We start from the raw sequence: 26,426 nt of genomic DNA, 5'->3' as shown, positions 1-26,426 counted from the left end.
TTCCGGCCGGGCTGCTCTTCCTCTTCCCGCAGGCCCCACGGTGCTCTCCCGATGCCTTCCGGGGCCCCCCCATAGGGGCTGTGTCCCCCCCATAGCCCTATAACCCTATAACCCCATAGCCCTATAACCCCATATCCCCATAACCCCATATCCCTATAACCCTATAACCTTGTATCCCTATAACCCTATAATCCTATATCCCTATAACCCTGTATCCCCATAACCCTGTATCCCCATATCCCTATAACCCTATATCCCCATATTCATATATCCCCATATTCCTATAACCCTATCCCCATATCCCCATATCCCTATACCCCATATCCCCTATATCCCTCTATTCCCTATAACCCTATATCCCTATATCCCCTACATCCCCAATACCCCTCCATAGGCAGCCGCAGGGGGGGGGGCACTGCCCATAAGGACCCCCCTCCTCCTCCTCCTCAGGTGAGGAAGAGCGGGGTGGGGGGGTCCCCCCCCAGCCATGGAGATGGGGAAGGGGAAGGGGGGAGCAGCGGGAGCAGGAGGGAAGCTGCTGGTGTCCAACCTGCTGGATGCCAAGGATGAGCTGGAGGAGGTATGGGATGGGATGGGAATGGGAATGGGAATGGGATGGAGATGGGGATGGGATGGGAATGGAGATGGGATGGGGATGGGGATGGGATGGGGATGGGGATGGGGATGGGATGGGGATGGGGATGGGAATGGGATGGGGATGGGATGGGGATGGGGATGGGATGGGAATGGGATGGGGATGGGATGGGAATGGGATGGGAATGGGGATGGGATGGGAATGGGATGGGGATGGGAATGGGATGGGGATGGGGATGGGGATGGGGATGGGATGGGGATGGGGATGGGATGGGGATGGGATGGGAATGGGATGGGGATGGGGATGGGATGGGGATGGGGATGGGAATGGGAATGGGGATGGGGATGGGATGGGGATGGGATGGGAATGGGATTGGGATGGGGATGGGATGGGGATGGGATGGGGATGGGGATGGGGATGGGAATGGGATTGGGATGGGAATGGGATGGGGATGGGATGGGGATGGGAATGGGGTGGGGAGGGGATGGGGATGGAATGGGGAAGGGGATGGGAATAGGGATGGGAATAGGGATGGGAATAGGGATAGGAATAGGGATAAGAATAGGGATGGGAATGGGGATGGGAATAGGGATGGGAATGGGAATAGGGATGGGAATGGGGATGGGAATAGGGATGGGAATAGGGATAAGAATAGGGATGGGAATAGGGATATGGGGGTCCTGGATGCAGGGATCCAGGGTTAGGGCATTGGGAATGGAGGCGGCATCCCCAAGGCAGCACTTCCTGAGGAGGGAGAGTGGGATGGGTTCCAATGGGGATGCTTCCATGGCAGCCAATGGGAGACGGCCCCTGCGGTGTGGGGCTGGGCGAGCTCCATCCCAGTCCATGATTCCCATAGGGATGGGGGGGTCTGGTGCCGCTCCTGTGCATGGAATAACTCCATCCTGGTGGGAATAACAGCATCCCAATGGGAATAACGCTATCCCAGTGGGAATAACTCCATCCCGATGGGAATAACTCCATCCTGGTGGGAATAACACCATCCCTATGGGAATAACCCATCCCTATGGGAATAACGCCATCCCAAGCTCTGGAAGCTGCCATGGAAGTGTATTCATGTGCCTTCCAAGCAGTCACTGCTCCCCATGTGTGTGTTGGGTCCTGGCCAGGGCTGCACAGAACATTCCCAGTTTCCAATTGGGAGCTTCCAGTCGGGCTGGAAAAGCAGCTCCGGAAGGGGTGTCCTGGGATGCTCCCGCTGGATCCGGGTTGGGAAGTGGGGATGGGGATGGATGTGTGTGGATGGAGGTGACTTCCCAGGGATAAGCTGCTCCTCATCCATCTCCATCACTTCCATTGCTGGAAACCAGCACCAGTGACCAAATTCCAGCTGGGAAAAGCTGTTTCCAGCTGATTCCACTTTAAAGCTCCTGGATCTTGTCCTCCCTTCCCACATCATTCCTGTGTTTTAGGGCTGGGATCTTCATGGGCTCTGCCCCATTGCTCCTGCATTAAACCCCTGGGATAAACCCATTCCTCCCAGGCTTTAATGGCTTGGACCTGGCTTAGCTTTAAGCTCTGTTCATCCCATCCCATGATCCCAAGGTTTGCTTCTCCACTCTTTCCATGCCTGCGCTCCTGACTTCATGGCTCTTCCCATCTCCATCCCTGCGGATGCTCCATGGGAGCATCTCCTGCTCAACCACATGGGATGGGACCAGGAGCTTCCCAGGCTGCTCCCACATGGATGGGAACAGCAGCTCCAGGCCTGGATGATGGATACCTCCAAGTGGCTTGGGATCAAGGGGGGGGGGGGGTTGGAGCCCTATCCCAATGGAGCATCCCAATGGATTCCTCTTGATTCCAGAGGCTGGAGAGATGCGTGAGCATCGTCACAGCGCTGACCAATGGGCTCTCGGAGAGGGAAGCCAACGATGCTCTCAATGCTCATGTGAGTCCTTTGTGTCCTTTGGGATGTGCCAGATCCTGCCTGGATCAAGGAACTCATGGAGGGGGAGGGAGGGATTCAGGATTCCCACTTGAGAATTCCACACTTGAATCCCTTTGGAAGCCTCAGATCATTGCTGGGCTCAGGTGGATCCTGCCCCGTTCCCAGCGTGGGAACGCACATGGAATTCCTCATGTCTTTTTGGCCTCAGCTTCTGCCTGGGCTCCCAGCAGCCGGATTCCAGCCCTTTGGAATGGGCACGTTCATGCCAGTGAGGGGATGGAGCTGCAGATGTTACCCTATAAGGCTGTGTGCATTGCTCATGGGCTCTCTGCTATGTCTGGTGCATCTGTGACCCCCCCAAACACCTTGGGCTGTGCTCCAGAGGCCCCTTCCTTCCCTAGGGAATGCTCAGCATTCCAAGGGTGGGGTTTGGGCTCCTGGAATGCATTCCCACTTGGAAGAGAATGGGTTGGAATCCATTGGGTCCAACAGGTGCCCTATGATGGGCTGCCCCATCCCTGGCAGTGCTCATGGAGCTCTATGGATGAGCTTCCATCTCCATCCCAAACCATTCCATGATTCCATGACATGCTCCTGGTCGAGGCAAGGGGGTCCTTGCCCCTCAGATACCCTAAAGCCACTCAAAGCTCTCAGTACCCAGGACATTCCCTTTGCTCCATAGGGCTTCCCTTTATGGGTATTGTATTCCCAGTTTCCCAGTTCAGATGCTCCATGTGGGATTCCTGGCTCCTCCTGCCCCATCCCACTGTTGGCTCTGCCTTTTTCCCCCTTAGATCTGCAAAGGAAGCCCCCAGCATGAGGAGATCTGCTTGGGGCTCTTCACTCTGGTCCTCACTGAGCCTGCCCAGGCACAGAAGGTAAGAATTCCATTGGGAATGTGGGAATGGGGAGTGCTGGGGCTCTGGCCTGCCTGGAATCCCAGTGCTGACAGAGCATCCTGGCTTTGCTGCATCCATGTGGTCCAGGGGCTGATGCTGCCACCAAGGGAAAGGGCTTGGGAATGAATTGGGTTTCCCTGTGGGAAGCAGGAGCTGGTTCTAAAGGAGTTGGATCCAAAGGGCCTTGGAGCAACCTGGAAAGAATTCCCACCTGGAACTGGACCTTAAAGTCCTTTCCCACCCATCCCAGGCTGGGATTCCATGGTTCTGCCTTGTCTTGGAGGCCCAGCATGGATTTGATGCTGGAAGCTACAGGAATAACCCCTTTGATTCCACCTTAGGAATTCCTGGAGGAAAACTGCTTTTCAGCAGCCACCCTCTGGTGATTCCAGCCCGAATCCCTAAATCCCTTTGGAGCAGCTCCAAGGAAAACCCTTGGAATGAGCCCTTCCTGGGCCCCTTCTTGGGATGCTGTGGATGGGAAGGGCTCAAAGGGACTCCTCAGTGGGTGCTGAGGGATGCTCCATAGATCCCAGTGCTGGCCTTGGTTTAATCCCTGCTGTGATTGGATTCCCATCTGTTCCTGCTCCAGATTCCTCTTTTCCTGGTGGCTTAAGGGGGATTTGGGCTGGAGACAGGGAAGAAGTGAGGCCCAAAGGGATAAGCTGGGGCTGCCCCATCCCTGGCAGCATCCAAGGCCAGGTTGGAGCCCATGGAACTGGATGAGCTTTAAGCTCCCTTCATCCCAACCCATTCCATGATCCAAGGAAGCCTTTCCCAGCCCCCCCTCTCCTCCTGCCCTGTGTTGCCTTGGCCCCATAGGCAGGAGGGATGAGCCGGGATGAGCTGGGATGAGCTGGGATGCACTGGGATGCACTGGGATGCCCTGGTCCAGCCATGAGGAGGGCACTGACCCCTTCATTCCCAAGTGATGTGATCCAACTCCCTCCTCTTCCTGCTTTAATTGCTCCGGGATCAGAGTGCACTGACCCCACTGCTTGCTCAGCACCTCCACTGCCTGCTCAGCACCTCCTGCTCCTCCTCCCTTCATTCCAAGCTGCATCCATCCTTCCTCCCACTTCCATGCGCTGGGAATGCCGGGAGCAGGTGATGGGTGATGGGCTCCCAGTCATGGAGACATCCAGGTCCTCTCCCTGCCCTTGTGGGGACCTGAGGAGCTTCATTCCCTGTGGATTCCCGCAGGCAGGAATCTGGATAAGGAAGGGGGTGGGGATGTCCTGGATTGCCCTTGACTATGATGGGATGGGGCTCGTGCTCCTCTGGCCACTATGGGGCTTGGATGAACTCTGGTGTTAGGGGCAGGACAAGGGGAATGGCTTTAACTGCAGCTCTTAGGCAGGGACCTTTCCAAAGGGATTAAAAGCTTTTCCCCCTGTCTGGCTGCCGTTATCCTGGTGTTTTCCCATTGGAATGATGTCTGGGGCTGGCACAGGCAGGGGGATGCTGCGTGTTCTGCCCAGCTCCATATGGAGACCTGGAGTCTGGCTCTGGTTCATTTGGCATTCCAGAAGCACTTCCAGGCCCCACAGCAGCTGCATCCCTGGGGCTCTGCTGCTCCAATTGGGATTTGATGGATGGATCCCTCTGCTTTTCCACAGTGCCCTATGGAATAGGGATGGAGAAAGCCTGAGCACAGGGAATCTGATCCAAGGCACCTTCAGAGGCCTCAGGAGCAATGCAGGGAGGGGGATGCAGAGCCAGAGCTCTGGAATACCATGGCATTAGTGGCACACGTTAACATCCAGGCACTCATTAGCATCCCAGGGGAAGCAGAGCCAGCACCTTTGCTCCCTGGCTGCTGCTGCTCATGGACAAAGTCCTTCCTTTCCCCGGGATAATTCCCTCTTCCCATCCTGTTATCCCTGGATAATATCCCTGGATACTATCCAGTATCCCTGGAGAGACCACAGACACCCAGTGGTGTCCGTGCCCTTTGGCTCCGGGGCCGCATGCAGTGAATCCATGTAGAGCATCCCAAAGGATGGCCCTGGGGGGTCCAAAGGATGTCCTTTTCCCTAAGGATCAATCCCATTAACCCCGGCCCACGGTGCCCATTCCTCATCCATAACCATCCCTTGTTCCCTGACCCCACAGTGCTACCGGGACCTGGCCCTGGTGAGCAGGGATGGGATGAACATCGTCCTCAACAAGATCAACCACATCCTGATGGAGAAGTACCTGAAGCTGCAGGATACCTGTCGCACCCAGGTGAGGAGGAGCAGCTCCTCTGCCCCATAGACACCAGTTACTCCCGGGCACCGCAAACGGATGGGGGGCAATAGGCACCGATGGGGCTGCTCTGCCCCATGGCAAGGAGCTGGGGCAGGAGGATGCTGTGGGGAAGCTGCAGTGGTTTCTCCCTGTCCCAGCTCGTGTGGCTGCTGCGGGAGCTGGTGAAGAACGGGGTGCTGGGGGCGGACGGCGTCTGCATGACCTTCATGAAGCAGATTGCAGGTGAGTCCTGGGCCAGCATCATCCTCCTCACTGTGCCTGCATCCTGGTCCTTGCTGTGCCTGCATCCTGCTCCTCTCTGTGCCTGCATCCTGGTCCTCACTGTGCCTGCATCCTGCTCCTCTCTGTGCCTGCATCCTGGTCCTCACTGTGCATCATCCTGCTCCTCTCTGTGCCTGCATCCTGGTCCTCTCTGTGCATCATCCTGGTCCTCACTGTGCATCATCCTCCTCACTGTGCCTGCATCCTGGTCCTCTCTGTGCCTGCATCCTGCTCCTCACTGTGCCTGCATCCTGGTCCTCACTGTGCATCATCCTGGTCCTCTCTGTGCCTGCATCCTGGTCCCCTCTGTGCCTGCATCCTGCTCCTCACTGTGCCTGCATCCTGCTCCTCTCTGTGCCTCATCCTGCTCCTCACTGTGCCTGCATCCTGCTCCTCTCTGTGCATCATCCTGCTCCTCTCTGTGCCTGCATCCTGCTCCTCTCTGTGCCTGCATCCTGCTCCTCTCTGTGCCTGCATCCTGGTCCTCTCTGTGCCTGCATCCTGGTCCTCACTGTGCCTGCATCCTGCTCCTCACTGTGCCTGCATCCTGGTCCTCTCTGTGCCTGCATCCTGCTCCTCACTGTGCCTGCATCCTGGTCCTCTCTGTGCCTGCATCCTGGTCCTCACTGTGCATCATCCTGGTCCTCTCTGTGCCTGCATCCTGCTCCTCTCTGTGCCTGCATCCTGGTCCTCTCTGTGCCTGCATCCTGGTCCTCACTGTGCCTGCATCCTGGTCCTCACTGTGCATCATCCTGGTCCTCACTGTGCCTGCGTCCTGCTCCTCTCTGTGCCTGCATCCTGGTCCTCTCTGTGCCTGCATCCTGGTCCTCACTGTGCCTGCATCCTGGTCCTCACTGTGCCTGCATCCTGCTCCTCTCTGTGCCTGCATCCTGGTCCTCACTGTGCCTGCATCCTGCTCCTCACTGTGCCTGCATCCTGCTCCTCTCTGTGCCTGCATCCTGCTCCTCACTGTGCCTGCATCCTGCTCCTCTCTGTGCCTGCATCCTGGTCCTCTCTGTGCCTGCATCCTGGTCCTTGCTGTGCCTGCATCCTGGTCCTCTCTGTGCCTGCATCCTGGTCCTCTCTGTGCCTGCATCCTGGTCCTCTCTGTGCCTGCATCCTGCTCCTCTCTGTGCCTGCATCCTGCTCCTCACTGTGCCTGCATCCTGCTCCTCTCTGTGCATCATCCTGGTCCTCACTGTGCCTGCATCCTGGTCCTCTCTGTGCCTGCATCCTGGTCCTCACTGTGCCTGCATCCTGCTCCTCTCTGTGCCTGCATCCTGCTCCTCTCTGTGCATCATCCTGCTCCTCTCTGTGCCTGCATCCTGGTCCTCACTGTGCCTGCATCCTGGTCCTCACTGTGCCTGCATCCTGCTCCTCTCTGTGCCTGCATCCTGCTCCTCTCTGTGCCTGCATCCTGGTCCTCACTGTGCCTGCATCCTGCTCCTCACTGTGCCTCATCCTGCTCCTCACCAGCACCATAGGTGCTCTCAGTGCTGCACAGTTGCTGCTCTGCTGTGGCAAAGCCAGAGCCCTGCTGCTCTGCATCCAGGTCCAGAGCAGCACCCAGAGCCTGCCCCTCAGCAGCAGGCAGGCACCAATCCTGCCCCAGCCCATCTGCCCCTATGGAGGGTGAATCTCAGCGGGAGGCAGGACCAGGCAGGAAGCTCCATCTCCCATCCCGGAGCACCAGGATCCTCCTTCATCCCAGCTCCGGGATCTCCGGAGCCTCCAGGGCCTGTGGGGCCTTTCCTGCCTCACCGGAACGGGGCCTCTTCCGTGTTCCTGCCCCATGGAGGAGGGATCCGGATCCCAGCATCCAGGCTGAGCTGGGGCTTCCCTTGGCTGCTCCTGAGGGCAGGAAGAGGGGAAGCGAGAGCCAAGTATCCTCCCCTGGCTCCCATTGTCCTGAGGTGCTTCCCTGCTGCAGGCATTGCCCTGCCCCTGCAGCGGGATGAGCTCCTTCCATCCCCAGCCCTGCTCCATTAAATCCTTTATCCCACTGCTGAATCCCAGCTCCTTTGCTCCCCAGCAGGTCCGTGGTGCTTTAATGCATCCAAGCCCCCCCCCTTCATCCCTGAACCCAAAGAGCCTGGGATTTGGGATGCAGGGATGCTCCGCAGCCCTTCGGGATGCAGGGATGCTCCTCAGCCCTTTGGGATGCAGGGATGCTCCTCAGCCCTTTGGGATGCAGGGATGCTCTGCAGCCCTTTGGGATGCAGGGATGCTCTGCAGCCCTTTGGGATGCAGGGATGCTCCTCAGCCCTTTGGGATGCAGGGATGCTCCTCAGCCCTTTGGGATGCAGGGATGCTCTGCAGCCCTTCGGGATGCAGGGATGCTCCTCAGCCCTTCGGGATGCAGGGATGCTCCTCAGCCCTTCGGGATGCAGGGATGCTCCTCAGCCCTTCGGGATGCAGGGATGCTCCTCAGCCCTTTGGGATGCAGGGATGCTCTGCAGCCCTTTGGGATGCAGGGATGCTCTGCAGCCCTTCGGGATGCAGGGATGCTCCTCAGCCCTTCGGGATGCAGGGATGCTCTGCAGCCCTTCGGGATGCAGGGATGCTCCTCAGCCCTTCGGGATGCAGGGATGCTCCTCAGCCCTTTGGGATGCAGGGATGCTCCTCAGCCCTTTGGGATGCAGGGATGCTCTGCAGCCCTTCGGGATGCAGGGATGCTCCTCAGCCCTTCGGGATGCAGGGATGCTCCTCAGCCCTTTGGGATGCAGGGATGCTCCTCAGCCCTTTGGGATGCAGGGATGCTCCGCAGCCCTTCGGGATGCAGGGATGCTCCTCAGCCCTTTGGGATGCAGGGATGCTCTGCAGCCCTTCGGGATGCAGGGATGCTCCTCAGCCCTTCGGGATGCAGGGATGCTCCTCAGCCCTTCGGGATGCAGGGATGCTCCTCAGCCCTTCGGGATGCAGGGATGGAGGTGGTCCCCACACATCCCTGCTGTGTCCTGAATGGCTTTTCCCTCTTTTCTGTGTGCTTCCAGGTGGGGATGTGACAGCCAAGAACATTTGGCTGGCGGAGAACGTGCTGGAGATCCTCACGGAGCAGAGGTAGGGATGCTGGAGCCACTGGGAAAAGCCTGGGAGCAAGGCAGATACATGGGATGCTGATGGGGTTCCCTGCACCTCAGCCTACTTCGGATGCTGTCCCTTGGGTAGCATCAACCAGGTTGGATTTTGGGGTTAGGATCCCCAATTCCACCCATCTTGCTGCAGGTTATGTATGGGGAGCATCCCGAAGCCTTTCCATATGGATTTGGGGGGGGGTGCATGTCCCATGCTGCCCCTAACACACAGCACCCAGTGGGTGTCCAGCTCCATCCCCTTGTGCACACGTGGCTCGGGAGCAGCATTCCAGGAATATTCCCTTCCTGAGCTCCAAGGGAGGGTTTCCTTTTGGAGAACTTAATTGCCCTAAAAGCTTCCTGTGTTTAATCCTGCTCCAGCCGGGATAAAAGTGGGATCTGGTGGGGCCAGTGTTGTCCTATGGGATCAGCAGGGTCCTGTGCAGGCAGAGCAGGCAGCAGGGGATGAGGAGCAGGATTCCTCACAGCAGGAAGAGTCCTTGCTGCCCAATGGCACTGGAGCAGCACTGGTTTTCCTCTTATCCCAGTGCTTAAGGCTCCCAGTGAGGGCTGGGCTGGAAGTGCCACCTGGGATGGGATGGGAAGGAGAGAGCCTTTGGGATCTGCTCAGCTTGGTTCTTCACCATCTCCCCCCTGCCTAAGATCAACTCTTCCCATGTTATTTGAGCCTATTCCATCCTATTTGAGCCAATTCCATGCTATTGAAGCCCATTCCATGCTATTTGAGCCAACCTCTGGCTGTGGGGCTGGGATCCCATCTTCATCCCATCTTCATCCCATCTTCATCCCAGCTGCATCCCAGCCGCATCCCAGCTTAATCCCAGCTGCATCCCATCTTCATCCCATCTTCATCCCATCTTCATCCCATCTTCATTCCAGCTTCATCCCATCTTCATCCCATCTTCATCCCATCTTCATCCCATCTTCATCCCATCTTCATTCCAGCTTCATCCCATCTTCATCCCATCTTCATCCCATCTTCATCCCATCTTCATCCCAGCCCCATCCCAGCCCCATCCCAGCCCCATCCCAGCTTCATCCCATCTTCATCCCAGCCCCATCCCAGCTGTGCTTTGGCCCCGGAGCAGCTGCTTGAAGTTAAAGCTCATTGCTGCAGGGCCAATGGAGCATCCCCCCCAGCATCCTTCCTTCCACAGCCCATTCCCACTGGATAACAAACAGGGAAGCAAACAGGGATGCTTGGAGGCCCCTGAGCCTTGGAGCTGCTGCCTGCAGTGCTGCTTGATTTACAGCTGCTGGGGCTGCTCCATCCCCATTCCTGGTATCCAGCACAAACATCCTAATTCTGGATCAGGGCTGTTTGTTGTGCAGCTTCCATAGGGGAGGTTGGGAATGGGGCACACCCGGCAGCAGGGAGCTTGGGATCACTGGAGGGAGTGGGATGGACGCAGCAGCTCATGGAGAAACAGAGGGATTTAGTGGTATTGGCATCCTGGAATGGGATGGGATGAAGGGAGATTCAAGCCCATCCGGCTCCAACCCAATCCTATCAGACCTGGTCTGGAGAAAGGGATCCGCATTCAGACAACCCAGATCCATCCATGCCCTTAAGGTCCTTTCCCATCCATCCTGGATCTGAGGCTGGATCCATGGGCCTGAGGTTCAACACAGCCCTGGTCACTTGGGTCACCACAGCCCCATGGAGCGCTCCTGGCTTAGGGAAGGGGCTGGAATGCTGCTGGATGTGAGCATCCTGCTCCTCTCAACCCCAGTGTGTCCATGAGGAAGAGGGGAGCTTGGGATGGGATCTGCAGCTCTTCCCTGTGAGGATGCTGAGGGCACAAGAAGCAGGATCCATGCGGAGCTCCCGGCCCTTGCTCCATAATCGGATATTATGGATACGGATCCAGGAGGTGATGGGCTGGGATCTCTGCTCCCATTGCAGGGAATGGGTGCTGAAGAGCAGCCTCCTCATCGCCATGGCCGTGTACACCTACCTGCGGCTCATCGTGGACCACCATGGCACAGCCCAGCTGCAAGGGCTGCGCCAGAAGGAGGTGGAATTCTGCATCTCCCTGCTCCGGGAACGGGTGAGCATCCCAATTCCATCCCGGTGTGGGTATTCCCCCTTTGGAAGCTGTGGATCCCACATTCCCATCGCATTCCAGGCTGGAAAGGGGGGATTGAGCTTCCCCTGCATCATCCTGCCCATGCCATGTGGCTGCCGCATCCTGCCCTATGGGTGCTGCAGCTCCATCCCCAGGAAGGTCCGAGCTGGAACATGGGAGCCTGGCATGGGAATGGGACATTCCCAGCTCCTTGTTCCCTTTGGAAGAGAGGGAAGAGCTTTAAATGGCTTCTGCCCTTCCCCTTGTCCAGATCCCAGTGCTTCCAAAGAGGAGCAGGGATGCGGATGCGGCAGTGATGGTTGGAGGCCTCTGTCCCTGCTTCCCCTCTGGATGCTCCGGGGCCCTGAGGCTTTTCCATCCCTGTTTTCCCAGTTCATGGATTGCTTCATGATCGGCCGGGACCTGGTGCGGCTGCTGCAGAACGTGGCCAGGATCCCGGAATTCGAGCTGCTTTGGAAGGACATCATCCATAACCCACAGGTCCTCAGTGCCCAGTTCACAGGTAGCACATCCTCCATCCCAGTGTCCTCCTAGGGACGAGCAACTTCAGCTCCCAGCTTAAGCCATTCCCCTCATCCCATCCCCATCCATGTCCTATCCAAAGCCTCCCTTCTCCTTCCCATCTGCCTCGGGGTGCCTTTTCCCAGGGAGCAATTGCATTCCCATGCTGGATTCCCTGTCCCATCCCTGTTTTTCACCTGGGAGATGGGGAACGTTCCCTGTTGGTCACAGTGTGGCCCTTGGCCTCTGGAATTCCTTCTCCTCCTCTGGCTCCCATCCCTGTTTGCTCTGCAGCTTCTCCTTTCCTCCCATCCCCTTCCTGGCATCCTTGCACTGATCTCCCTTTTCCAGCCCCAATCCTGATCCCTGTAGCCCTGTGGGGATGGAGCTCAATGCCCCAAGCTCAGCTCCATGCGGATGGTGGCAGATCCCAGCCTGGATCCCACTGATGGGATCTCTGTTCCCAGGTGTCCTCCAGCTCCTGCAGTCCAGGACATCCCGCAAGTTCCTTGCCTGTCGCCTCACTCCCGACATGGAAACCAAGCTGCTCTTCATGACCTCAAGGGTAATCCCAGTACAGGCACTGGGAGCATCCATCCCATTCCCATCCCATTCCCATTCCCATTCCCATCCCATTCCCATCCCATTCCCATTCCCATCCCATTCCCATCCCATTCCCATCCCATTCCCATCCCATTCCCATTCCATTCCCATCCCATTCCCATTCCCATTCCCATCCCATTCCCATTCCCATTCCCATTCCCATCCCATTCCCATCCCATTCCCATTCCCATCCCATTCCCATCCCATTCTCATTCCCATTCCCATCCCATTCCCATTCCCATTCCTATTCCCATTCCCTTGCCAGCACCGGAGCATCCCCATGGCCACAGTGGGGCTGGGTCTGACCATCCCTGGCATCCATAAGGGCCCGATCCGGCTTTGCCAGGGAATGTGGCTCCTTCCCAAGGGAAGCTCAGGGATGCCATAGGGATGCTCCATTGCCCTCAGGTGCGCTTCGGGCAGCAGAAGCGGTACCAGGACTGGTTCCAGCGCCAGTACCTGTCCACCCCAGACAGCCAGTCCCTGCGCTGTGACCTCATCCGGTACATCTGTGGGGTGGTGCATCCATCCAACGAGGTGCTGAGCTCCGACATCCTCCCGCGCTGGGCTATCATCGGCTGGCTGCTCACCACCTGCACGGTGAGATCCCTGCATCCGCATGGGAATGAGCCTGGGATTGCTTGGGATGGAGTGTGCTGTGCATCCTTTGGGATGGGCACATTGCATCCCGATTGTCCTAACCCTAACCCTTTGGGATGGGCAGCTCACATCCCGATTGTCCTAACCCTTTGGGATGGGCAGCTTGCATCCCGATTGTCCTAACCCTAACCCTTTGGGATGGGCAGCTTGCATCCCGATTGTCCTAACCCTAACCCTTTGGGATGGGCACATTGCATCCCGATTGTCCTAACCCTAACCCTTTGGGATGGGCAGCTCGCATCCCGATTGTCCTAACCCTAACCCTTTGGGATGGGCACATTGCATCCCGATTGTCCTAACCCTAACCCTTTGGGATGGGCAGCTCGCATCCCGATTGTTCTAACCCTAACCCTTTGGGATGGGCAGATTGCTTCCGGCTTGTCCTAACCCTAACCCGAAGCCTTTTGGGTCTCAGGGATGCTTATGGGGTTTGAGGGATCCCAATGGGTGTTCTGGTACCTTATGGCTTCCATCCCAGCCCATCCCAAGCCTGGAGCTCCTTGGCTCAAAGCATTCCCAGCTCATCCCAAAAAGCTCGGCCCTCCTTCATGGGAAGAGCATCCCGGCTCCGGCCGCACAGCAGTGGGATCAGCGCATCCCGTTTGGGATCAGCACATCCCGTTTGGGATCAGCTAATCCCGTTTGGGGTCAGCGCATCCCGTTTGGGATCAGCACATCCCGTTTGGGATCAGCACATCCCGTTTGGGGTCAGCGCATCCCGTTTGGGGTCAGCGCATCCCTTTTGGGATCAGCGCATCCCGTTTGGGATCAGCGCATCCCGTTTGGGATCAGCACATCCCGTTTGGGATCAGCACATCCCGTTTGGGATCAGCACATCCCGTTTGGGATCAGCGCTGCCTCCATCAATCCCTTATGTGCTTTCTCCCTGCTCCAGTCCAACGTTGCTGCTTCCAATGCCAAACTGGCCTTATTCTATGACTGGCTCTTCTTCAGCCCGGAGAAGGACAGCATCATGAACATAGGTATCCATAGGGAATCTGGCTTTGGATGCACGGGGGTTGGAGGAGGGCTCGGAGGCAGGGGGGGAAAGCTCCATCACCAAAGGGCTCTGGATCCTGGAGCCATGGAATGGGTTGGGATGAATGGAGCTTAAAGCCCATCCAGCTCCATGGGGATGGGGCATCCAAACCTCCTCCATTCAACCCATCCCAGTGTCCCAGCACCCTCATGGGGAAGAGCTTCCCAGTATCCCACCCAGCAATTCCCATCAGAAGCTGTTCTTCCCATCCCATCCCATCCCTTGTCCCAAGCCCCTCTCCAGGTTCCCTGCAGCCGCTCTGAGGGCCCAGGCTGGGTGCTGAGCACCATCCTGCTGTGTCCATGCAGAGCCTGCCATCCTGGTGATGCATCATTCCATGAAGCCTCATCCGGCCATCACGGCCACGCTGCTGGATTTCATGTGCCGGGTGAGCTGCCCCTGCATCCATAGGGAATTCCATCGGGATTAGGCTTGGCTAATGGGGGGGGGGCTGGGAATGCACCACTGCTGAGGACCCTGTTACACCTGGAGCTTGGAGCAGAGCATTGGGCCCACGTGTGTTTCATCCCTGGGAATTCCATCAACACATCCCGAAGGATGAGCATCAGTAGGGAAAAGGCTTTGGAATTGTCCCCTTTGGAGCCCAATGGAATGATCCTGCCCAGGGATGGATCAGAGCCTGCCCCTGTATCCTGTGGGTCCTTGGGATAAGGGATGATGTTCAGGGAGCTCCCCTCTCCTGCAGCAATGGCTCCCAGGGCTTCCCACAGCATCCATGCGTGTTCCTCATCCCTGCTTTGGGAAGGGGAACGGGAAGCAGGAAAGGGCTGGTCCCCTTCTGGCCCCATCCAATGGATCCTGTTGGATGCTCATCCCCATGCTCCAGATGCTTGGGAATGCCCCTGGAGGCAGAGGGATTCCTGCGTTAACATGGAATTCTGCTCCTGCTTCCAGATCATTCCCAACTTCTATCCCCCTCTGGAGGCTCATGTCCGGCAAGGGGTCTTCAATTCCCTGACCCACATCGTGGAGAAGAGAGTCCTTGCGTAAGGCAAATCCCAATGGATGCTCTGGGAGCTGTGGCTCCATCCTGGTGCTGAGCCCCGTTCCTCGCACCCGGAAAGCCATAGGAAGCATCCCTATGCCCATCCCTATGCAGCTCCTGCTGGCCCCAATCCCATTGGGAAGCCCATAAGGATCCAAAGGCTTTTCCTTATCCTTTTCCCAGCCATTTGGCCCCTCTCTTTGACAATCCCAAGCTGGATAAGGAGCTCAGGGCCATGCTCAGGGAGAAGTTCCCGGAGTTCTGCAGTTCACCCTCACCCCCCATTGAAGGTAAGGAGCAGGATGGATGGATGGAGTTGGGATATTCCGGATCCATCCCTGTGTGATCCCAGATAACCTGACCCCTTTTCCCAGTGAAAATCGAGGAACCCGTATCCATGGAGATGGAGAACCACATGGCAGAGAAGGATGACAGTTGCTATGACAACGCTGAGGCTGCCTTCAGTGATGATGAGGAGGATCTGAACAACAAAGGTGAGGAAGGCTCATCCAGCATCACTGCAGGAGGATCCCACATGATTCCCAGTGGGAATGGTGTTCTTGAGCTCCAGGTTTCCTTCTGTTGGGGTTGAGGCCAATGCTCTGCTGCTTCCCAGTCCCTGACAACCAGGCTTGGATCTGATCCATGGAAAACTGGGATTCATCTCCTTGTTATTCCTGGAGCTTGGAGCCTTCAAGTGTAGCCCTTTATCCTTTGGGAATAGGCCATCTCTGCTTTGGGAATAGGCCATCTCTGCTTTGGGAATAGGCCATCTCCAGCTCAGGCCTCTCCATTGCTCATTCAACATGGGTTTCCTTACACTCCCTCCCTCTGGAATGGGGCTGGGAAAGCCGGGATCCCTTCTGTGGATCCCCTGGGAGGAGCTGGAGGCATCTCAGGCTCTTCCTCCCCTTGCTGGTGGGACTTCTATGGGGCACAATGGGGCAGAGGATGTGACCCTGGGCTCTAGCATCCTCCTCAATAGCCCCATTGGGCTCTGCTGCCTGCTTGGGACCCCTAAGTGAGGTCCTGTGCCCTGGTGCTTCATGTATGGAGCAGGTTTGGAAGCTCCATGGAGTGGGAGCTGCAATTCCAGCCCCCCCATCCCATCCCATATCCCTATTCCTGTTACCCTCAACATGGGGGAAGGCAAGAGATGAGGCCAGGGCAGTGCCCCACACATGTAGGGCAGGGCTTGGCCCCTTCCCACTGCTGCTTTGCTGCAGGAAAGAAGAGGGAATTCCGGTTCCATCCCATTAAAGAAGCCATCGTGGAGGAGCCTGTGGACATCACCCCCTTCCTGGACCAGCTGGATGAGTCCCTGAAGGATAAAGTCCTGCAGCTGCAGAAGGGGAGGTTGGTGATGCTCAGCTGTGTCCATGCGGGATCATCATTCCTCCTGGGAATGATGGATGAGGATGCTTGGAATGCTTGGAGAGCAATAGGGAAAGGCAGGAGGCTCCATGCTGTGTGTTGTGCTGGTGAAGGGATGCTGCCCTTGGGATGCATCCGCACACGGGCAGAGCTGGACCTGGATCCATATGGTCCCTGCACTTCCCCCTCCGCATTGGAATGAGCTGCTCCCAATGGGGCTCATCCCATGGGATCTGTGTGCCCAGGGCTGGAATTGCCCTTCAGCTTAAGCTTTCCAGCCCTGGAATGCGCTCGGCTTGGGGCAGACGCTGCCTTCCCCTAACCTGGCACCAGCACCAGTCCAAACTGGTGCTGGCTCCAAGCACTGACCCCCCCATTCCTTATCCCTGCTCCCGGCATCTTCCTCCCTCACTTGGATTTCCTCTTGTTTTCGTGCTCCAGTGATACGGAAGCTCAATGTGAGGTCATGCAGGAAATCGTGGATCAAGTCCTGGAGGTAACAGCCTGATCCCAAGGAATTGGCTCTGGAAAAGCAACAGGGACAAAGGGACCCCAAAGTGCAGCTTCCCACTGGAGCATTCCCTCTGGGAATGATGGTGCTTCTCCCTTCATCCCAGCGTCCTTTGGAGCCTTTGGGAATGCTGCAGTTAGTGATGGAGGGCTCCCATTAGGCTCAACCAACTGGGAATGCCATAGGGCAGGAAGCTGAGTCCGAGCATCCCTGTATCCATCCCCAGCTCTCATCCCTGGCTCCCACAGCTTCCCAGCTCTCATCCCTGCTTTTCCAGGAGGACTTTGACTCGGAGCAGTTGTCCGGCCTCGCTTCCTGCCTCCAGGAGCTCTTCAAGGCCCACTTCCGAGGGGAGGTTCTGCCAGAGGAGATCACGGAGGAGTAAGGAATGATCCCTATGGATGCACGAGGGCCTCGAGGCTCCGTCTGTGCCTGGGATGAGCCGGGAATTGGGATCCATGGGCAGGAGCATCCCTATCTCCTGCCCTGCTACCCACACAGGGAGCTCTGACTCTTGGCCTCATCCTGCCAGGTCCTTGGAGGAGTCCGTAGGGAAGCCACTTTACCTAATATTTAGGTAGGACTCTTCCCGAATCCTGGAATTGTGTTTGGGAAAGGGCTTCCTGGTGCCACCATGGGTCCAATTGGCTCCTCACCAAGGGATGGGAGAGCTGGGACCATGGAAGCATGGAATGGGTTGGGATGAAGGGGCTCATCCAGCTCCATGGATATGGGGACAGCTCCCACTGGATCAGGATGCTCCAAGCCCCATAGGACCCATGGGGGGATCTCCTCATGCTCCTTCCCTGTATCCCAAAGGAACCTGTGCCAGATGCAGGAGGACAACAGTGGCTTCTCCCTGCTGCTGGATCTGCTGTCCGAGCTCTACCAGAAGCAGCCCAAGATCGGATACCACCTCCTGTACTACCTGAGGGCCAGGTAGGGTCTGGGGGGTGGGAGCGGATGAGATTCCCATTGGGATCCTGCTGCCTATGGACACGGAGCCAGGATGGGGCTGGGGCTGCTGGTTCCTTGCACCCACGTGCCCAACTCTTCCTCCTCTTCCTCCTCTTCCTTCCTCTTCTTCCTCCTTCTCCTTCCTCCCTCCCCATCCTCCCCTTCCTCCCCCTTCCTCCCCCTTCCTTCCCCTTCCTTCCCCTTCCTTCCCCTTCCTCCCCCTTCCTTCCCCTTCCTTTCCCTTCCTTCCCCTTCCTCCTCCCCTTCCTCCTCCCCTTCCTCCCCCTTCCTTTCCCTTCCTCCCCCTTCCTCCCCCTTCCTTCCCCTTCCTTCCCCTTCCTTCCCCTTCCTTCCCCTTCCTTCCCCTTCCTCCCCCTTCCTCCCCCTTCCTTCCCCTTCCTTTCCCTTCCTTCCCCTTCCTCCTCCCCTTCCTCCCCCTTCCTTTCCCTTCCTCCCCCTTCCTCCCCCTTCCTCCCCCTTCCTCCCCCTTCCTCCCCCTTCCTCCCCCTTCCTCCCCCTTCCTCCCTCTTCCCTCTTCTTCCTCCTCCTTCCTCCTTCCCCTTTCTCCCCTTCCTCCCTCTTCCCTCATCTTCCTCCTTCTCCTTCCTCCCTTTCCTCCCCTTCCTCCCCCTCTTCCCCCTCATCCTCCCCATCCTCCCTCTTCTTCCTCCCTCTTCCCCCTCCCTCCTCCTCCTCCTGCCCCCCCAGCAAAGCAGCAGCAGGTAAGATGAGCCTGTACGAGTGCTTTGCCCAGGCCACGCAGCTGGGGGACCTGCACACCTGCCTCATGATGGACATGAAGGCTTGTCAGGAGGATGACGTGCGGCTGCTCTGCTACCTCACCCCATCCATCTACACTGAGGTGTGCTCAGCACCGGTGCTGAGCCCTGCTGGGGGGTGGGATGGGGATGGGATGGGGATGGGGATGGGATGGGGATGGGATGGGGATGGGATGGGGATGGGGATGGGATGGGGATGGGGATGGGATGGAGATGGGATGGGGATGGGGATGGGATGGGGATGGGGATGGGGATGGGATGGAGATGGGATGGGGATGGGGATGGGATGGGGATGGGGATGGGATGGGGATGGGATGGGATGGGGATGGGATGGGGATGGGATGGGGATGGGGATGGGGATGGGATGGGGATGGGGATGGGATGGGGATGGGATGGGGATGGGGATGGGATGGGATGGGGATGGGGATGGGGATGGGATGGAGATGGGATGGGGATGGGGATGGGATGGGGATGGGGATGGGATGGGGATGGGGATGGGGATGGGATGGGGATGGGATGGGGATGGGGATGGGGATGGGATGGGGATGGAGATGGGGATGGAGATGGGGATGGGATGGGATGGGGATGGGATGGGGATGGGGATGGGGATGTGATGGGGATGGGATGGGGATGGGGATGGGATGGGGATGGGGATGAGGATGGACATGAGATGGGGATGGGATGGAGATGAAGATGGGGATGGATGGAAATGGAGATTGAGATGGGATGGAGATGAAGATGGGATGGGAATGGAGATGGGGATGGAGATGGAGATGAGGATGGGGATGGATCCCGTTCCCAGCTCTTTCCTTTGAGGTGTTTGCTTCCAGGGCAGGAGGGAGGGGAATGTCCCCTCCAGATCCATGGAGAGGGCCCAGCTCTGCCTCTGCTCTGCAGCCCTTTTCCATAGGCAATTCCCATTGGGATCTATGGGGAAAGGGGCCTAGGAACACTGTGGAGGGGGCAGGGAGCCCTTTGGGTACTCCACAGGGGGAATCCTGCAGTGCACAAGGAGCAGGGGTAAACAGTGGAATTCCAAACACCCGGAATTCCATCACCCCCACCCTGTGCAGCTCTGCAAGGTCCAGATGGGATCCAGGGAGCAGCTTCCTTGGCTCCTCTTCCCATTGCAGCTTCCCTTGGGAAGCTGGTTCTGCTCCATCCCTCGGGCAGGAGGATGCAGGAGCATCGTGCGATGCCCTTAGCAATGGGATCCGGGTGCTCTCCTTTGGCCTTTTCCTTGTGTCCCTTCCCAAATCCGGTTTTCCTTGTCTCCCATAGTTCCCAGATGAGACCCTCCGGAGCGGAGAGCTGCTCAACATGATCGTGGCCGTCATCGACTCATTCCAGGTCCGCTTGTCCCATTCCCAAGAACTGGAAGCCTGGGATCACCCATCCATGAGGGAGGCTGAACCCAAGCTGCATCCGGCATCATTCCAAGAGGGAATCGGTGCCTAATCCCCAATCACTGGGATCAGTCATAGCCCCCTCTGCCAGAGGCAGAAACCTCAGGCTGAGCTCCATGGATGCAGGCAGGATGCAGGCAGGATGCAGGCAGGATGCAGGCAGCACATTCCCATCTCCTGGTGGGATGCGCTGCAGCCGGGACCCCTCCTTCAGACCCCCCCCCCGGAAGAAGGAACCTATATTCCCTATGGAATAGCTGCCCGGAGCAAGCCTGGAATAGCAGGAATGCCGGAGCTGCCTGGTTCTGCTGATGGGCTGATAACCCCTGAACCTTCTTTATCCATCATTCCTGGGCTGTTCCTGCTATTCCCGGCCTGGAAGCAAAGCTGGGCACAGGAAGGGTTGGAGCCGTCGTGCTCCAGAGCCAGGATTTGTGCTTCCCAACAGAGCTCCATGGGTTTCCTCTCCCCTCCCAGCTCCAATTCCTTCTTTCCTGTTCTTATTCCTGGCTATGTGGTCCCTGTGAACAGGGCTATGGGGCAGGGCTATGGGGCAGGGCTGTGGGGCAGAGCCATGGGGCTCTATGGGCTCTGGAGCAGGGAGGATGCCCAAGCAGGGAATGGTGCTCCCATCCCCATATCCCATCTGCTCCCAGCTCTCCCAAGGATGCAGGGATGAGTCAATGCCATCCCCATCACCCCTATGGCAGGTTCAAGCCATTCCCCTTTGGTCCATCCCGAGGATGATGTGGATGCATCCCTTGGGATTCCCTCTTGCTCTCCGGCCTTATCCCATGGGAAGCTCTCCCTCTGATCCCTGTTTTCCTCCGTTCCCAGTTGCAGGAGCTGGTTTGCCACGTGATGATGGGCAACCTGGTCATGTTCCGCAAGGATTCGGTGCTCAACATCCTCAGTGAGTAGCATCCTGAGCATCCCATATCCATATCCACCTGTACCAACTCCAATGCATTGGGATGGGATGGGAAAGGTTGGAATCAGCCTTTCCCTTTGCTTCCTGCTGGATGTGACCCCCCCCCCCATCATGGAGCCCCTCACCCTGTTTAGTGTGGCCCTTGGACCACTCTGCTTAAGCCTCTCATATGGAGCCCATTGCACTTGGTACCCGCAACCACTGCCCCAGCATCACCCACTGGGCAGGATTTGGCCTCCCAGCCGCCCCTTATGGGATGGAGAAGCCTTTCCAAGCTCTCATTCCCGTCTCCATCCCCCTCATCCCTAGTTCAGAGCCTGGATTGGGAGACCTTTGAGCAGTACTGCACATGGCAGCTCTTCCTGGCGCACAGCATCCCACTGGAGACCATCATCCCCATCCTGCAGCACCTCAAGTACAAAGGTGAGCTGAGCCCTGGAGCCTGGGTGCAGGATGGGACCACATCACTGAGCATCTCCTCTCTTCCCAGACCACCCCGAGGCCTTGTCCTGCCTATTGCTGCAGCTGAGGAGGGAGAAGTAAGTGCTGTGTGATGCTGTGGGGCCAGAGGCAGCATCAATGGGGCAGGGCCAAGAGGATGCTCCCCCCCCAAGCTTGAATCCATTAGGATTCAGGTTGGAAAACCCTCATTCCTGGTGCTTCCCCTTTGCTCCCATTCCCTACCATAGGGGAGCATCCCCTGCCTCCTGCAGGGATGGAGCTTGGTTCCTCTCCCTGCGTGGTCGCATCCTGCACTGCAGAGCATCATTAACCTCAGCTAATCCCAGCTCCAAAGAGCCTTAGTGGAAAGCTTAGGATGATGGTGCTGGGATAAGGGATGGGATAGGGGTGATGGGGCAGGGACCTCCTCATCCTCCCTCCTCTGGTACCCACAGGCCCAGCGAGGAGATGGTGAAGATGGTGCTGAGCCGGCCCTGCCACCCCGAGGACCAGTTCACCACCAGTATCCTGCGGCACTGGTGCATCAAACACGATGACCTCCTGGCCGAGCACATCAAATCCCTGCTCATCAAGAACAACAGCCTGCCCCGCAAGAGGCAGAGGTGTGGGGCTGGGGCAGGCACCCCCTAACCCCCCCCTGCCCCACTGGGTCCCTTTGTGTCCCCTGTATCCCATTGGGAGCCCAGGAACCAAGCAGGTCCCAGTGCTGAACCTGCTCTTGGTACCCAGAGCATCTCCTGATGCCCAGAGCATCTCTTGGTACCCAGAGCATCTCTTGGTACCCAGAGCATCCCCTGGTACCCAGAGCATCTCCTGGTACCCAGAGCATCCCCTGGTACCCAGAGCATCTCCTGATGCCCAGAGCATCTCTTGGTACCCAGAGCATCTCCTGGTACCCAGAGCATCCCCTGGTACCCAGAGCATCTCCTGGTACCCAGAGCATCTCTTGGTACCCAGAGCATCCCCTGGTACCCAGAGCATCTCTTGGTACCCAGAGCATCTCCTGGTACCCAGAGCATCTCCTGGTACCCAGAGCATCTCTTGGTACCCAGAGCATCTCTTGGTACCCAGAGCATCCCCTGGTACCCAGAGCATCTCCTGGTACCCAGAGCATCTCTTGGTACCCAGAGCATCCCCTGGTACCCAGAGCATCTCTTGGTACCCAGAGCATCCCCTGGTACCCAGAGCATCTCCTGGTACCCAGAGCATCTTCTGGTACCCAGAGCATCTCTTGGTACCCAGAGCATCCCCTGGTACCCAGAGCATCTCCTGATGCCCAGAGCATCCCCTGGTACCCAGAGCATCTCTTGGTACCCAGAGCATCTCCTGGTACCCAGAGCATCTCCTGGTACCCAGAGCATCTCTTGGTACCCAGAGCATCCCCTGGTACCCAGAGCATCTCCTGGTACCCAGAGCATCTCCTAGTGCAGTCCTTTGCATCCCAAGACCCACAAGAGAGCTGGAAGAGGGGAGGGATGCAGGGCCAGGATAATGGGAATGCTTTGAGCCATAGGGAAGAGTGGATTGAGATGGGCAGAGCTGGAGGAGGAGCTGCTTCCCGGCCCTATCCCAACCGGCTTCCTGCAGCCCTTGGGATGGAGGAGGAAGGACATCTAGTGTCCTGGGAGAGCAGAGCACCCATCCTGCACCCATGGCCCCAGCACCCTCTGGGTGCCCCCAAAGGCGTCTGCTCCTCCCTATCGATGCCCTTTCCCAATGGAACAAACCACTTCCCATGATCCCAGATGGATCCAGGTCCAATTCCTGCTCATTAATGGGTTGGGATGGAGCCAAGCAGGATGTGCCCCCCCCCCCCCCGTTGGGTGCTGTGCATTGATGGGTGCTGTGCCCTGATGGGTGCTGTGCCCTGATGGGTGCTGTGCATTGATGGGTGCTGTGCATTGATGGGTGCTGTGCACTGATGGGTGCTGTACATTGATGGGTGCTGTGCATTGATGGGTGCTGTGCATTGATGGGTGCTGTGCCCTGATGGGTGCTGTACATTGATGGGTGCTGTGCACTGATGGGTGCTGTACATTGATGGGTGCTGTGCCCTGATGGGTGCTGTGCCCTGATGGGTGCTGTGCATTGATGGGTGCTGTGCATTGATGGGTGCTGTGCATTGATGGGTGCTGAGCACTGATGGGTGCTGTGCACTGATGGGTGCTGTGCACTGATGGGTGCTGTGCACTGATGGGTGCTGTACCTGCAGCCTCCGCAGCTCCAGCAGCAAACTGGCCCAGCTGACCCTGGAGCAGATCCTGGAGCACTTGGACAACCTGCGGCTCAACCTGAGCAACACCAAACAGAACTGTAAGGATACATGCCATGGGATCGGATCCATCCTATGGGATTGGGGGGGGGAAGGACACGGATCCCATCGCATGGACACAGATCCCATCCCATGGGATTGGGGGGGGGGAGGTCACGGATCCCATCCCATGGACACGGATCCATCCCATGGGATTGGGGGGGGGAGGACACGGATCCCATCCCATGGACACGGATCCATCCCATGGGATTGGGGGGGGGAGGACACGGATCCCATCCCTCATTCCCGTTTTCCTCCTCTCCCAGTTTTCAGCCAGACCCCGATCCTACAGGCTCTGCAGCACGTCCAGGCCAGCTGCGATGAAGCCCATAAGATGAAGTGAGCTCCTTCCTTCCTCTGCCATCCTCCCTGTTCCCATCCCCATCCCAACCCATTCCTGTCCCAACCCTGACCCATTCTCATCTCCATCCTGACCCATTCCCATCCCTATCCCCATTATTTCCCATCCCCATCCCGACCCATTCTTATTCCCATCCCCATCCCTATTCCCATCCCCATCCCCATTCCCATCCCCATCCCCATTCCCATCCTGCCCCATCCCCATTCCCATTCCCATCCCATCCTGCCCCATCCCCATCCCCATCCCTATTCCCATCCCCATCCCCATCCCCATTCCCATCCCCATCTCCATTCCCATCCCCATTCCCATCCTGCCCCATCCCCATCCCCATCCCTATTCCCATCCCCATCCCCATCCCCATCCCCATCCCCATCCCCATCCCCATCCCCATCCCATCCCATCCCCATCCCCATCCCCATCCCCATCCCCATCCCCATCCCCATCCCCATCCCATCCCCATCCCCATCCCCATCCCTCCCCATCCCCATCCCATTCCCATCCTGCCCCATCCCCATTCCCATTCCCATCCCATCCCCATCCCATTCCCATCCCATCCCCATCCCCATCCCCATCCCCATCCCCATTCCCATCCCCATTCCCATCCCATCCCATCCCGCTCCAGGTTCAGTGACCTCTTCTCCCTGGCCGAGGACTACGAGGACTCGTCCAGCAAACCCCCCAAGAGCCGTCGCAAGGCCCCAACCGTGAGCCCCCGGAGCCGCAAGAGCACAGCCCAGCCCCCCAACCCCGAGGAGGAGTCAGGCTCCAGCAGCGCCTCGGTCAGCGCCCCACTCACACCTATGGGGAAGCCTACCCATTGAACCCTATAGAGGGACCTATGGGGGAGCCCATCCCATTGAACCCTATAGAGGGACCTATGGGGGAGCCCATCCCATTGAACCCTATAGAGGGACCTATGGGGGAGCCCATCCCATTGAACCCTATAGAGGGACCTATGGGGGAGCCCATCCCCATTGACCCCTATCTAGGGACTTATAGGGGCGCCCCTCTCCCCATTGCCCCCTATATAGGGACCTATAAGGGTCCCCCCCTCCCCATTGCCCCCTATATAGGGACCTATAGGGGTGCCCCCCTCCCCCTTGCACCCTATATAGGGACCGGTAAGAGTGCCTCCCTCCCCATTACCCCTATATAGGGACCTATAGGGGTGCTCCCCTCCCCATTACCCCCTATATAGGGATCTATAGGGGTGCCTCCCACCTATAGGGACCTATAAGGGTGCCCCCCTCCCCATTGTCCCCTATATAGGGACCTATAGGGGTGCCCCTCTCCCCATTGCCCCCTTTATAACGACCTATAGGGGTGCCCCCCTCCCCATTACCCCCTATATAGGGACCTATAGGGCTGCCCCCCACCCATAGGTTTGCCCCCCACCTATAGGGACCTGTAAGTGTGCCCCCCTCCCATTACCCCCTATATAAGTACCTCTAGGGCTGCCCCATATCGTGACCCATAGCGGTGCCCCCCATCTGCTGCAGGAGGAGGAGGACACCAAACCCAAGCCCCCCAAGAGGAAGCGCAAAGGGTCCTCAGCCGTGGGCTCCGACAGCGACTGATGCTCCAGGACCGGATCCATATGGATGCTCATGGGGGGGGGGGGACACCGACGGGACCCCCCCTCCAACCCCCATATCCATGGGGTGATGTGGGGCAGGGGCACATCCTGCCCCCCCCTTTGTGGGCATGGTGGAAATAAAGGAGTGCAAGTGAGTCCTGGTGCTGGGGGGGGCATAGGGCCCCACTGACACCAACCCCCCCCCCACAAAGGGATGGGGGAGGGGGGTGGGGGGAGGGGGGGGCTGGTCCGTGCCCATCCCCCCCCCAAAGTTAATGGAGTTTTTAAGTGTTTTTAAAGGAAACAGCAATAAAATCCTGTCCTGTTTTGTACAGAGACCCCCTTGATGCTGTGACCCCCCCTTTATGGTGACCCCCCCTTTATGGTGACCCCCCCTTTATGGTGACCCCCCCTTTATGGTGAACCCCCTTTATGGTGCTGTGACCCCCCCTCTATGGGGTGGGGGCTCCATTGGGGTCTATGGGGACTGGGGATAGAGGAGACTCAATGGGGGGGGTGCAGAGGGGGCGGGGCCATGGGCGGGGCCCCCGGGCTCAATGGGGGCTGATGGGAACGGGAAAGGGTGGGGGGGGAGGGGCAACGGGAGAGCCCCTTAGGGGCGTGTCCATTGAAGGGGCGGGGTCTCACTGCTCTAACCAATGGGCGGGTCGGAGGGGTGGACGTCACCGTAGCCCTGCCCAATGGGGGCGCTGTGGGCGTGTCCAAACGGGTGGGGAGGGGGCGTCCCCATTGATCGCTGCAGCCAATGGGAGGCTCCCGTCGTGCGGACTCCGTCCAATGAGCGCCGTCGGAGAGGGTGGAGGGGAGGGCGGAGGGGGGGGCG

General features: G+C 58.2%; 1 protein-coding gene across 1 annotated transcript; it reads left to right on the top strand.

Annotated features, from left to right (window-relative positions):
• The first annotated feature begins 487 nt into the window (after positions 1-487).
• On the top strand, positions 488-25,737 carry INTS3 (integrator complex subunit 3). Its single transcript, XM_034071092.1, has 30 exons — positions 488-580; positions 2,424-2,507; positions 3,302-3,385; positions 5,522-5,635; positions 5,797-5,881; positions 8,914-8,980; positions 10,922-11,066; positions 11,478-11,607; positions 12,074-12,171; positions 12,618-12,809; positions 13,765-13,852; positions 14,217-14,296; positions 14,824-14,915; positions 15,098-15,204; positions 15,289-15,408; positions 16,141-16,270; positions 16,730-16,784; positions 17,077-17,180; positions 17,332-17,376; positions 17,619-17,738; positions 18,465-18,618; positions 19,817-19,885; positions 20,779-20,854; positions 21,182-21,295; positions 21,363-21,411; positions 21,769-21,936; positions 23,547-23,647; positions 23,912-23,984; positions 24,629-24,785; positions 25,506-25,737. Exons 1-30 carry the CDS (start codon positions 488-490, stop codon positions 25,581-25,583), a joined length of 3,072 nt encoding a protein of 1,023 aa, XP_033926983.1. The 3' UTR covers positions 25,584-25,737.
• The last annotated feature ends 689 nt before the right edge of the window (positions 25,738-26,426 follow it).

The sequence above is a fragment of the Melopsittacus undulatus genome, chromosome 20 (assembly GCF_012275295.1).
Source record: "Melopsittacus undulatus isolate bMelUnd1 chromosome 20, bMelUnd1.mat.Z, whole genome shotgun sequence".
NCBI classification, from domain to species: domain Eukaryota; kingdom Metazoa; phylum Chordata; class Aves; order Psittaciformes; family Psittaculidae; genus Melopsittacus; species Melopsittacus undulatus.
The sequence above is the reverse complement of the archived record's forward strand: the minus strand, read 5'-3'. Positions and strand labels throughout refer to the sequence as shown.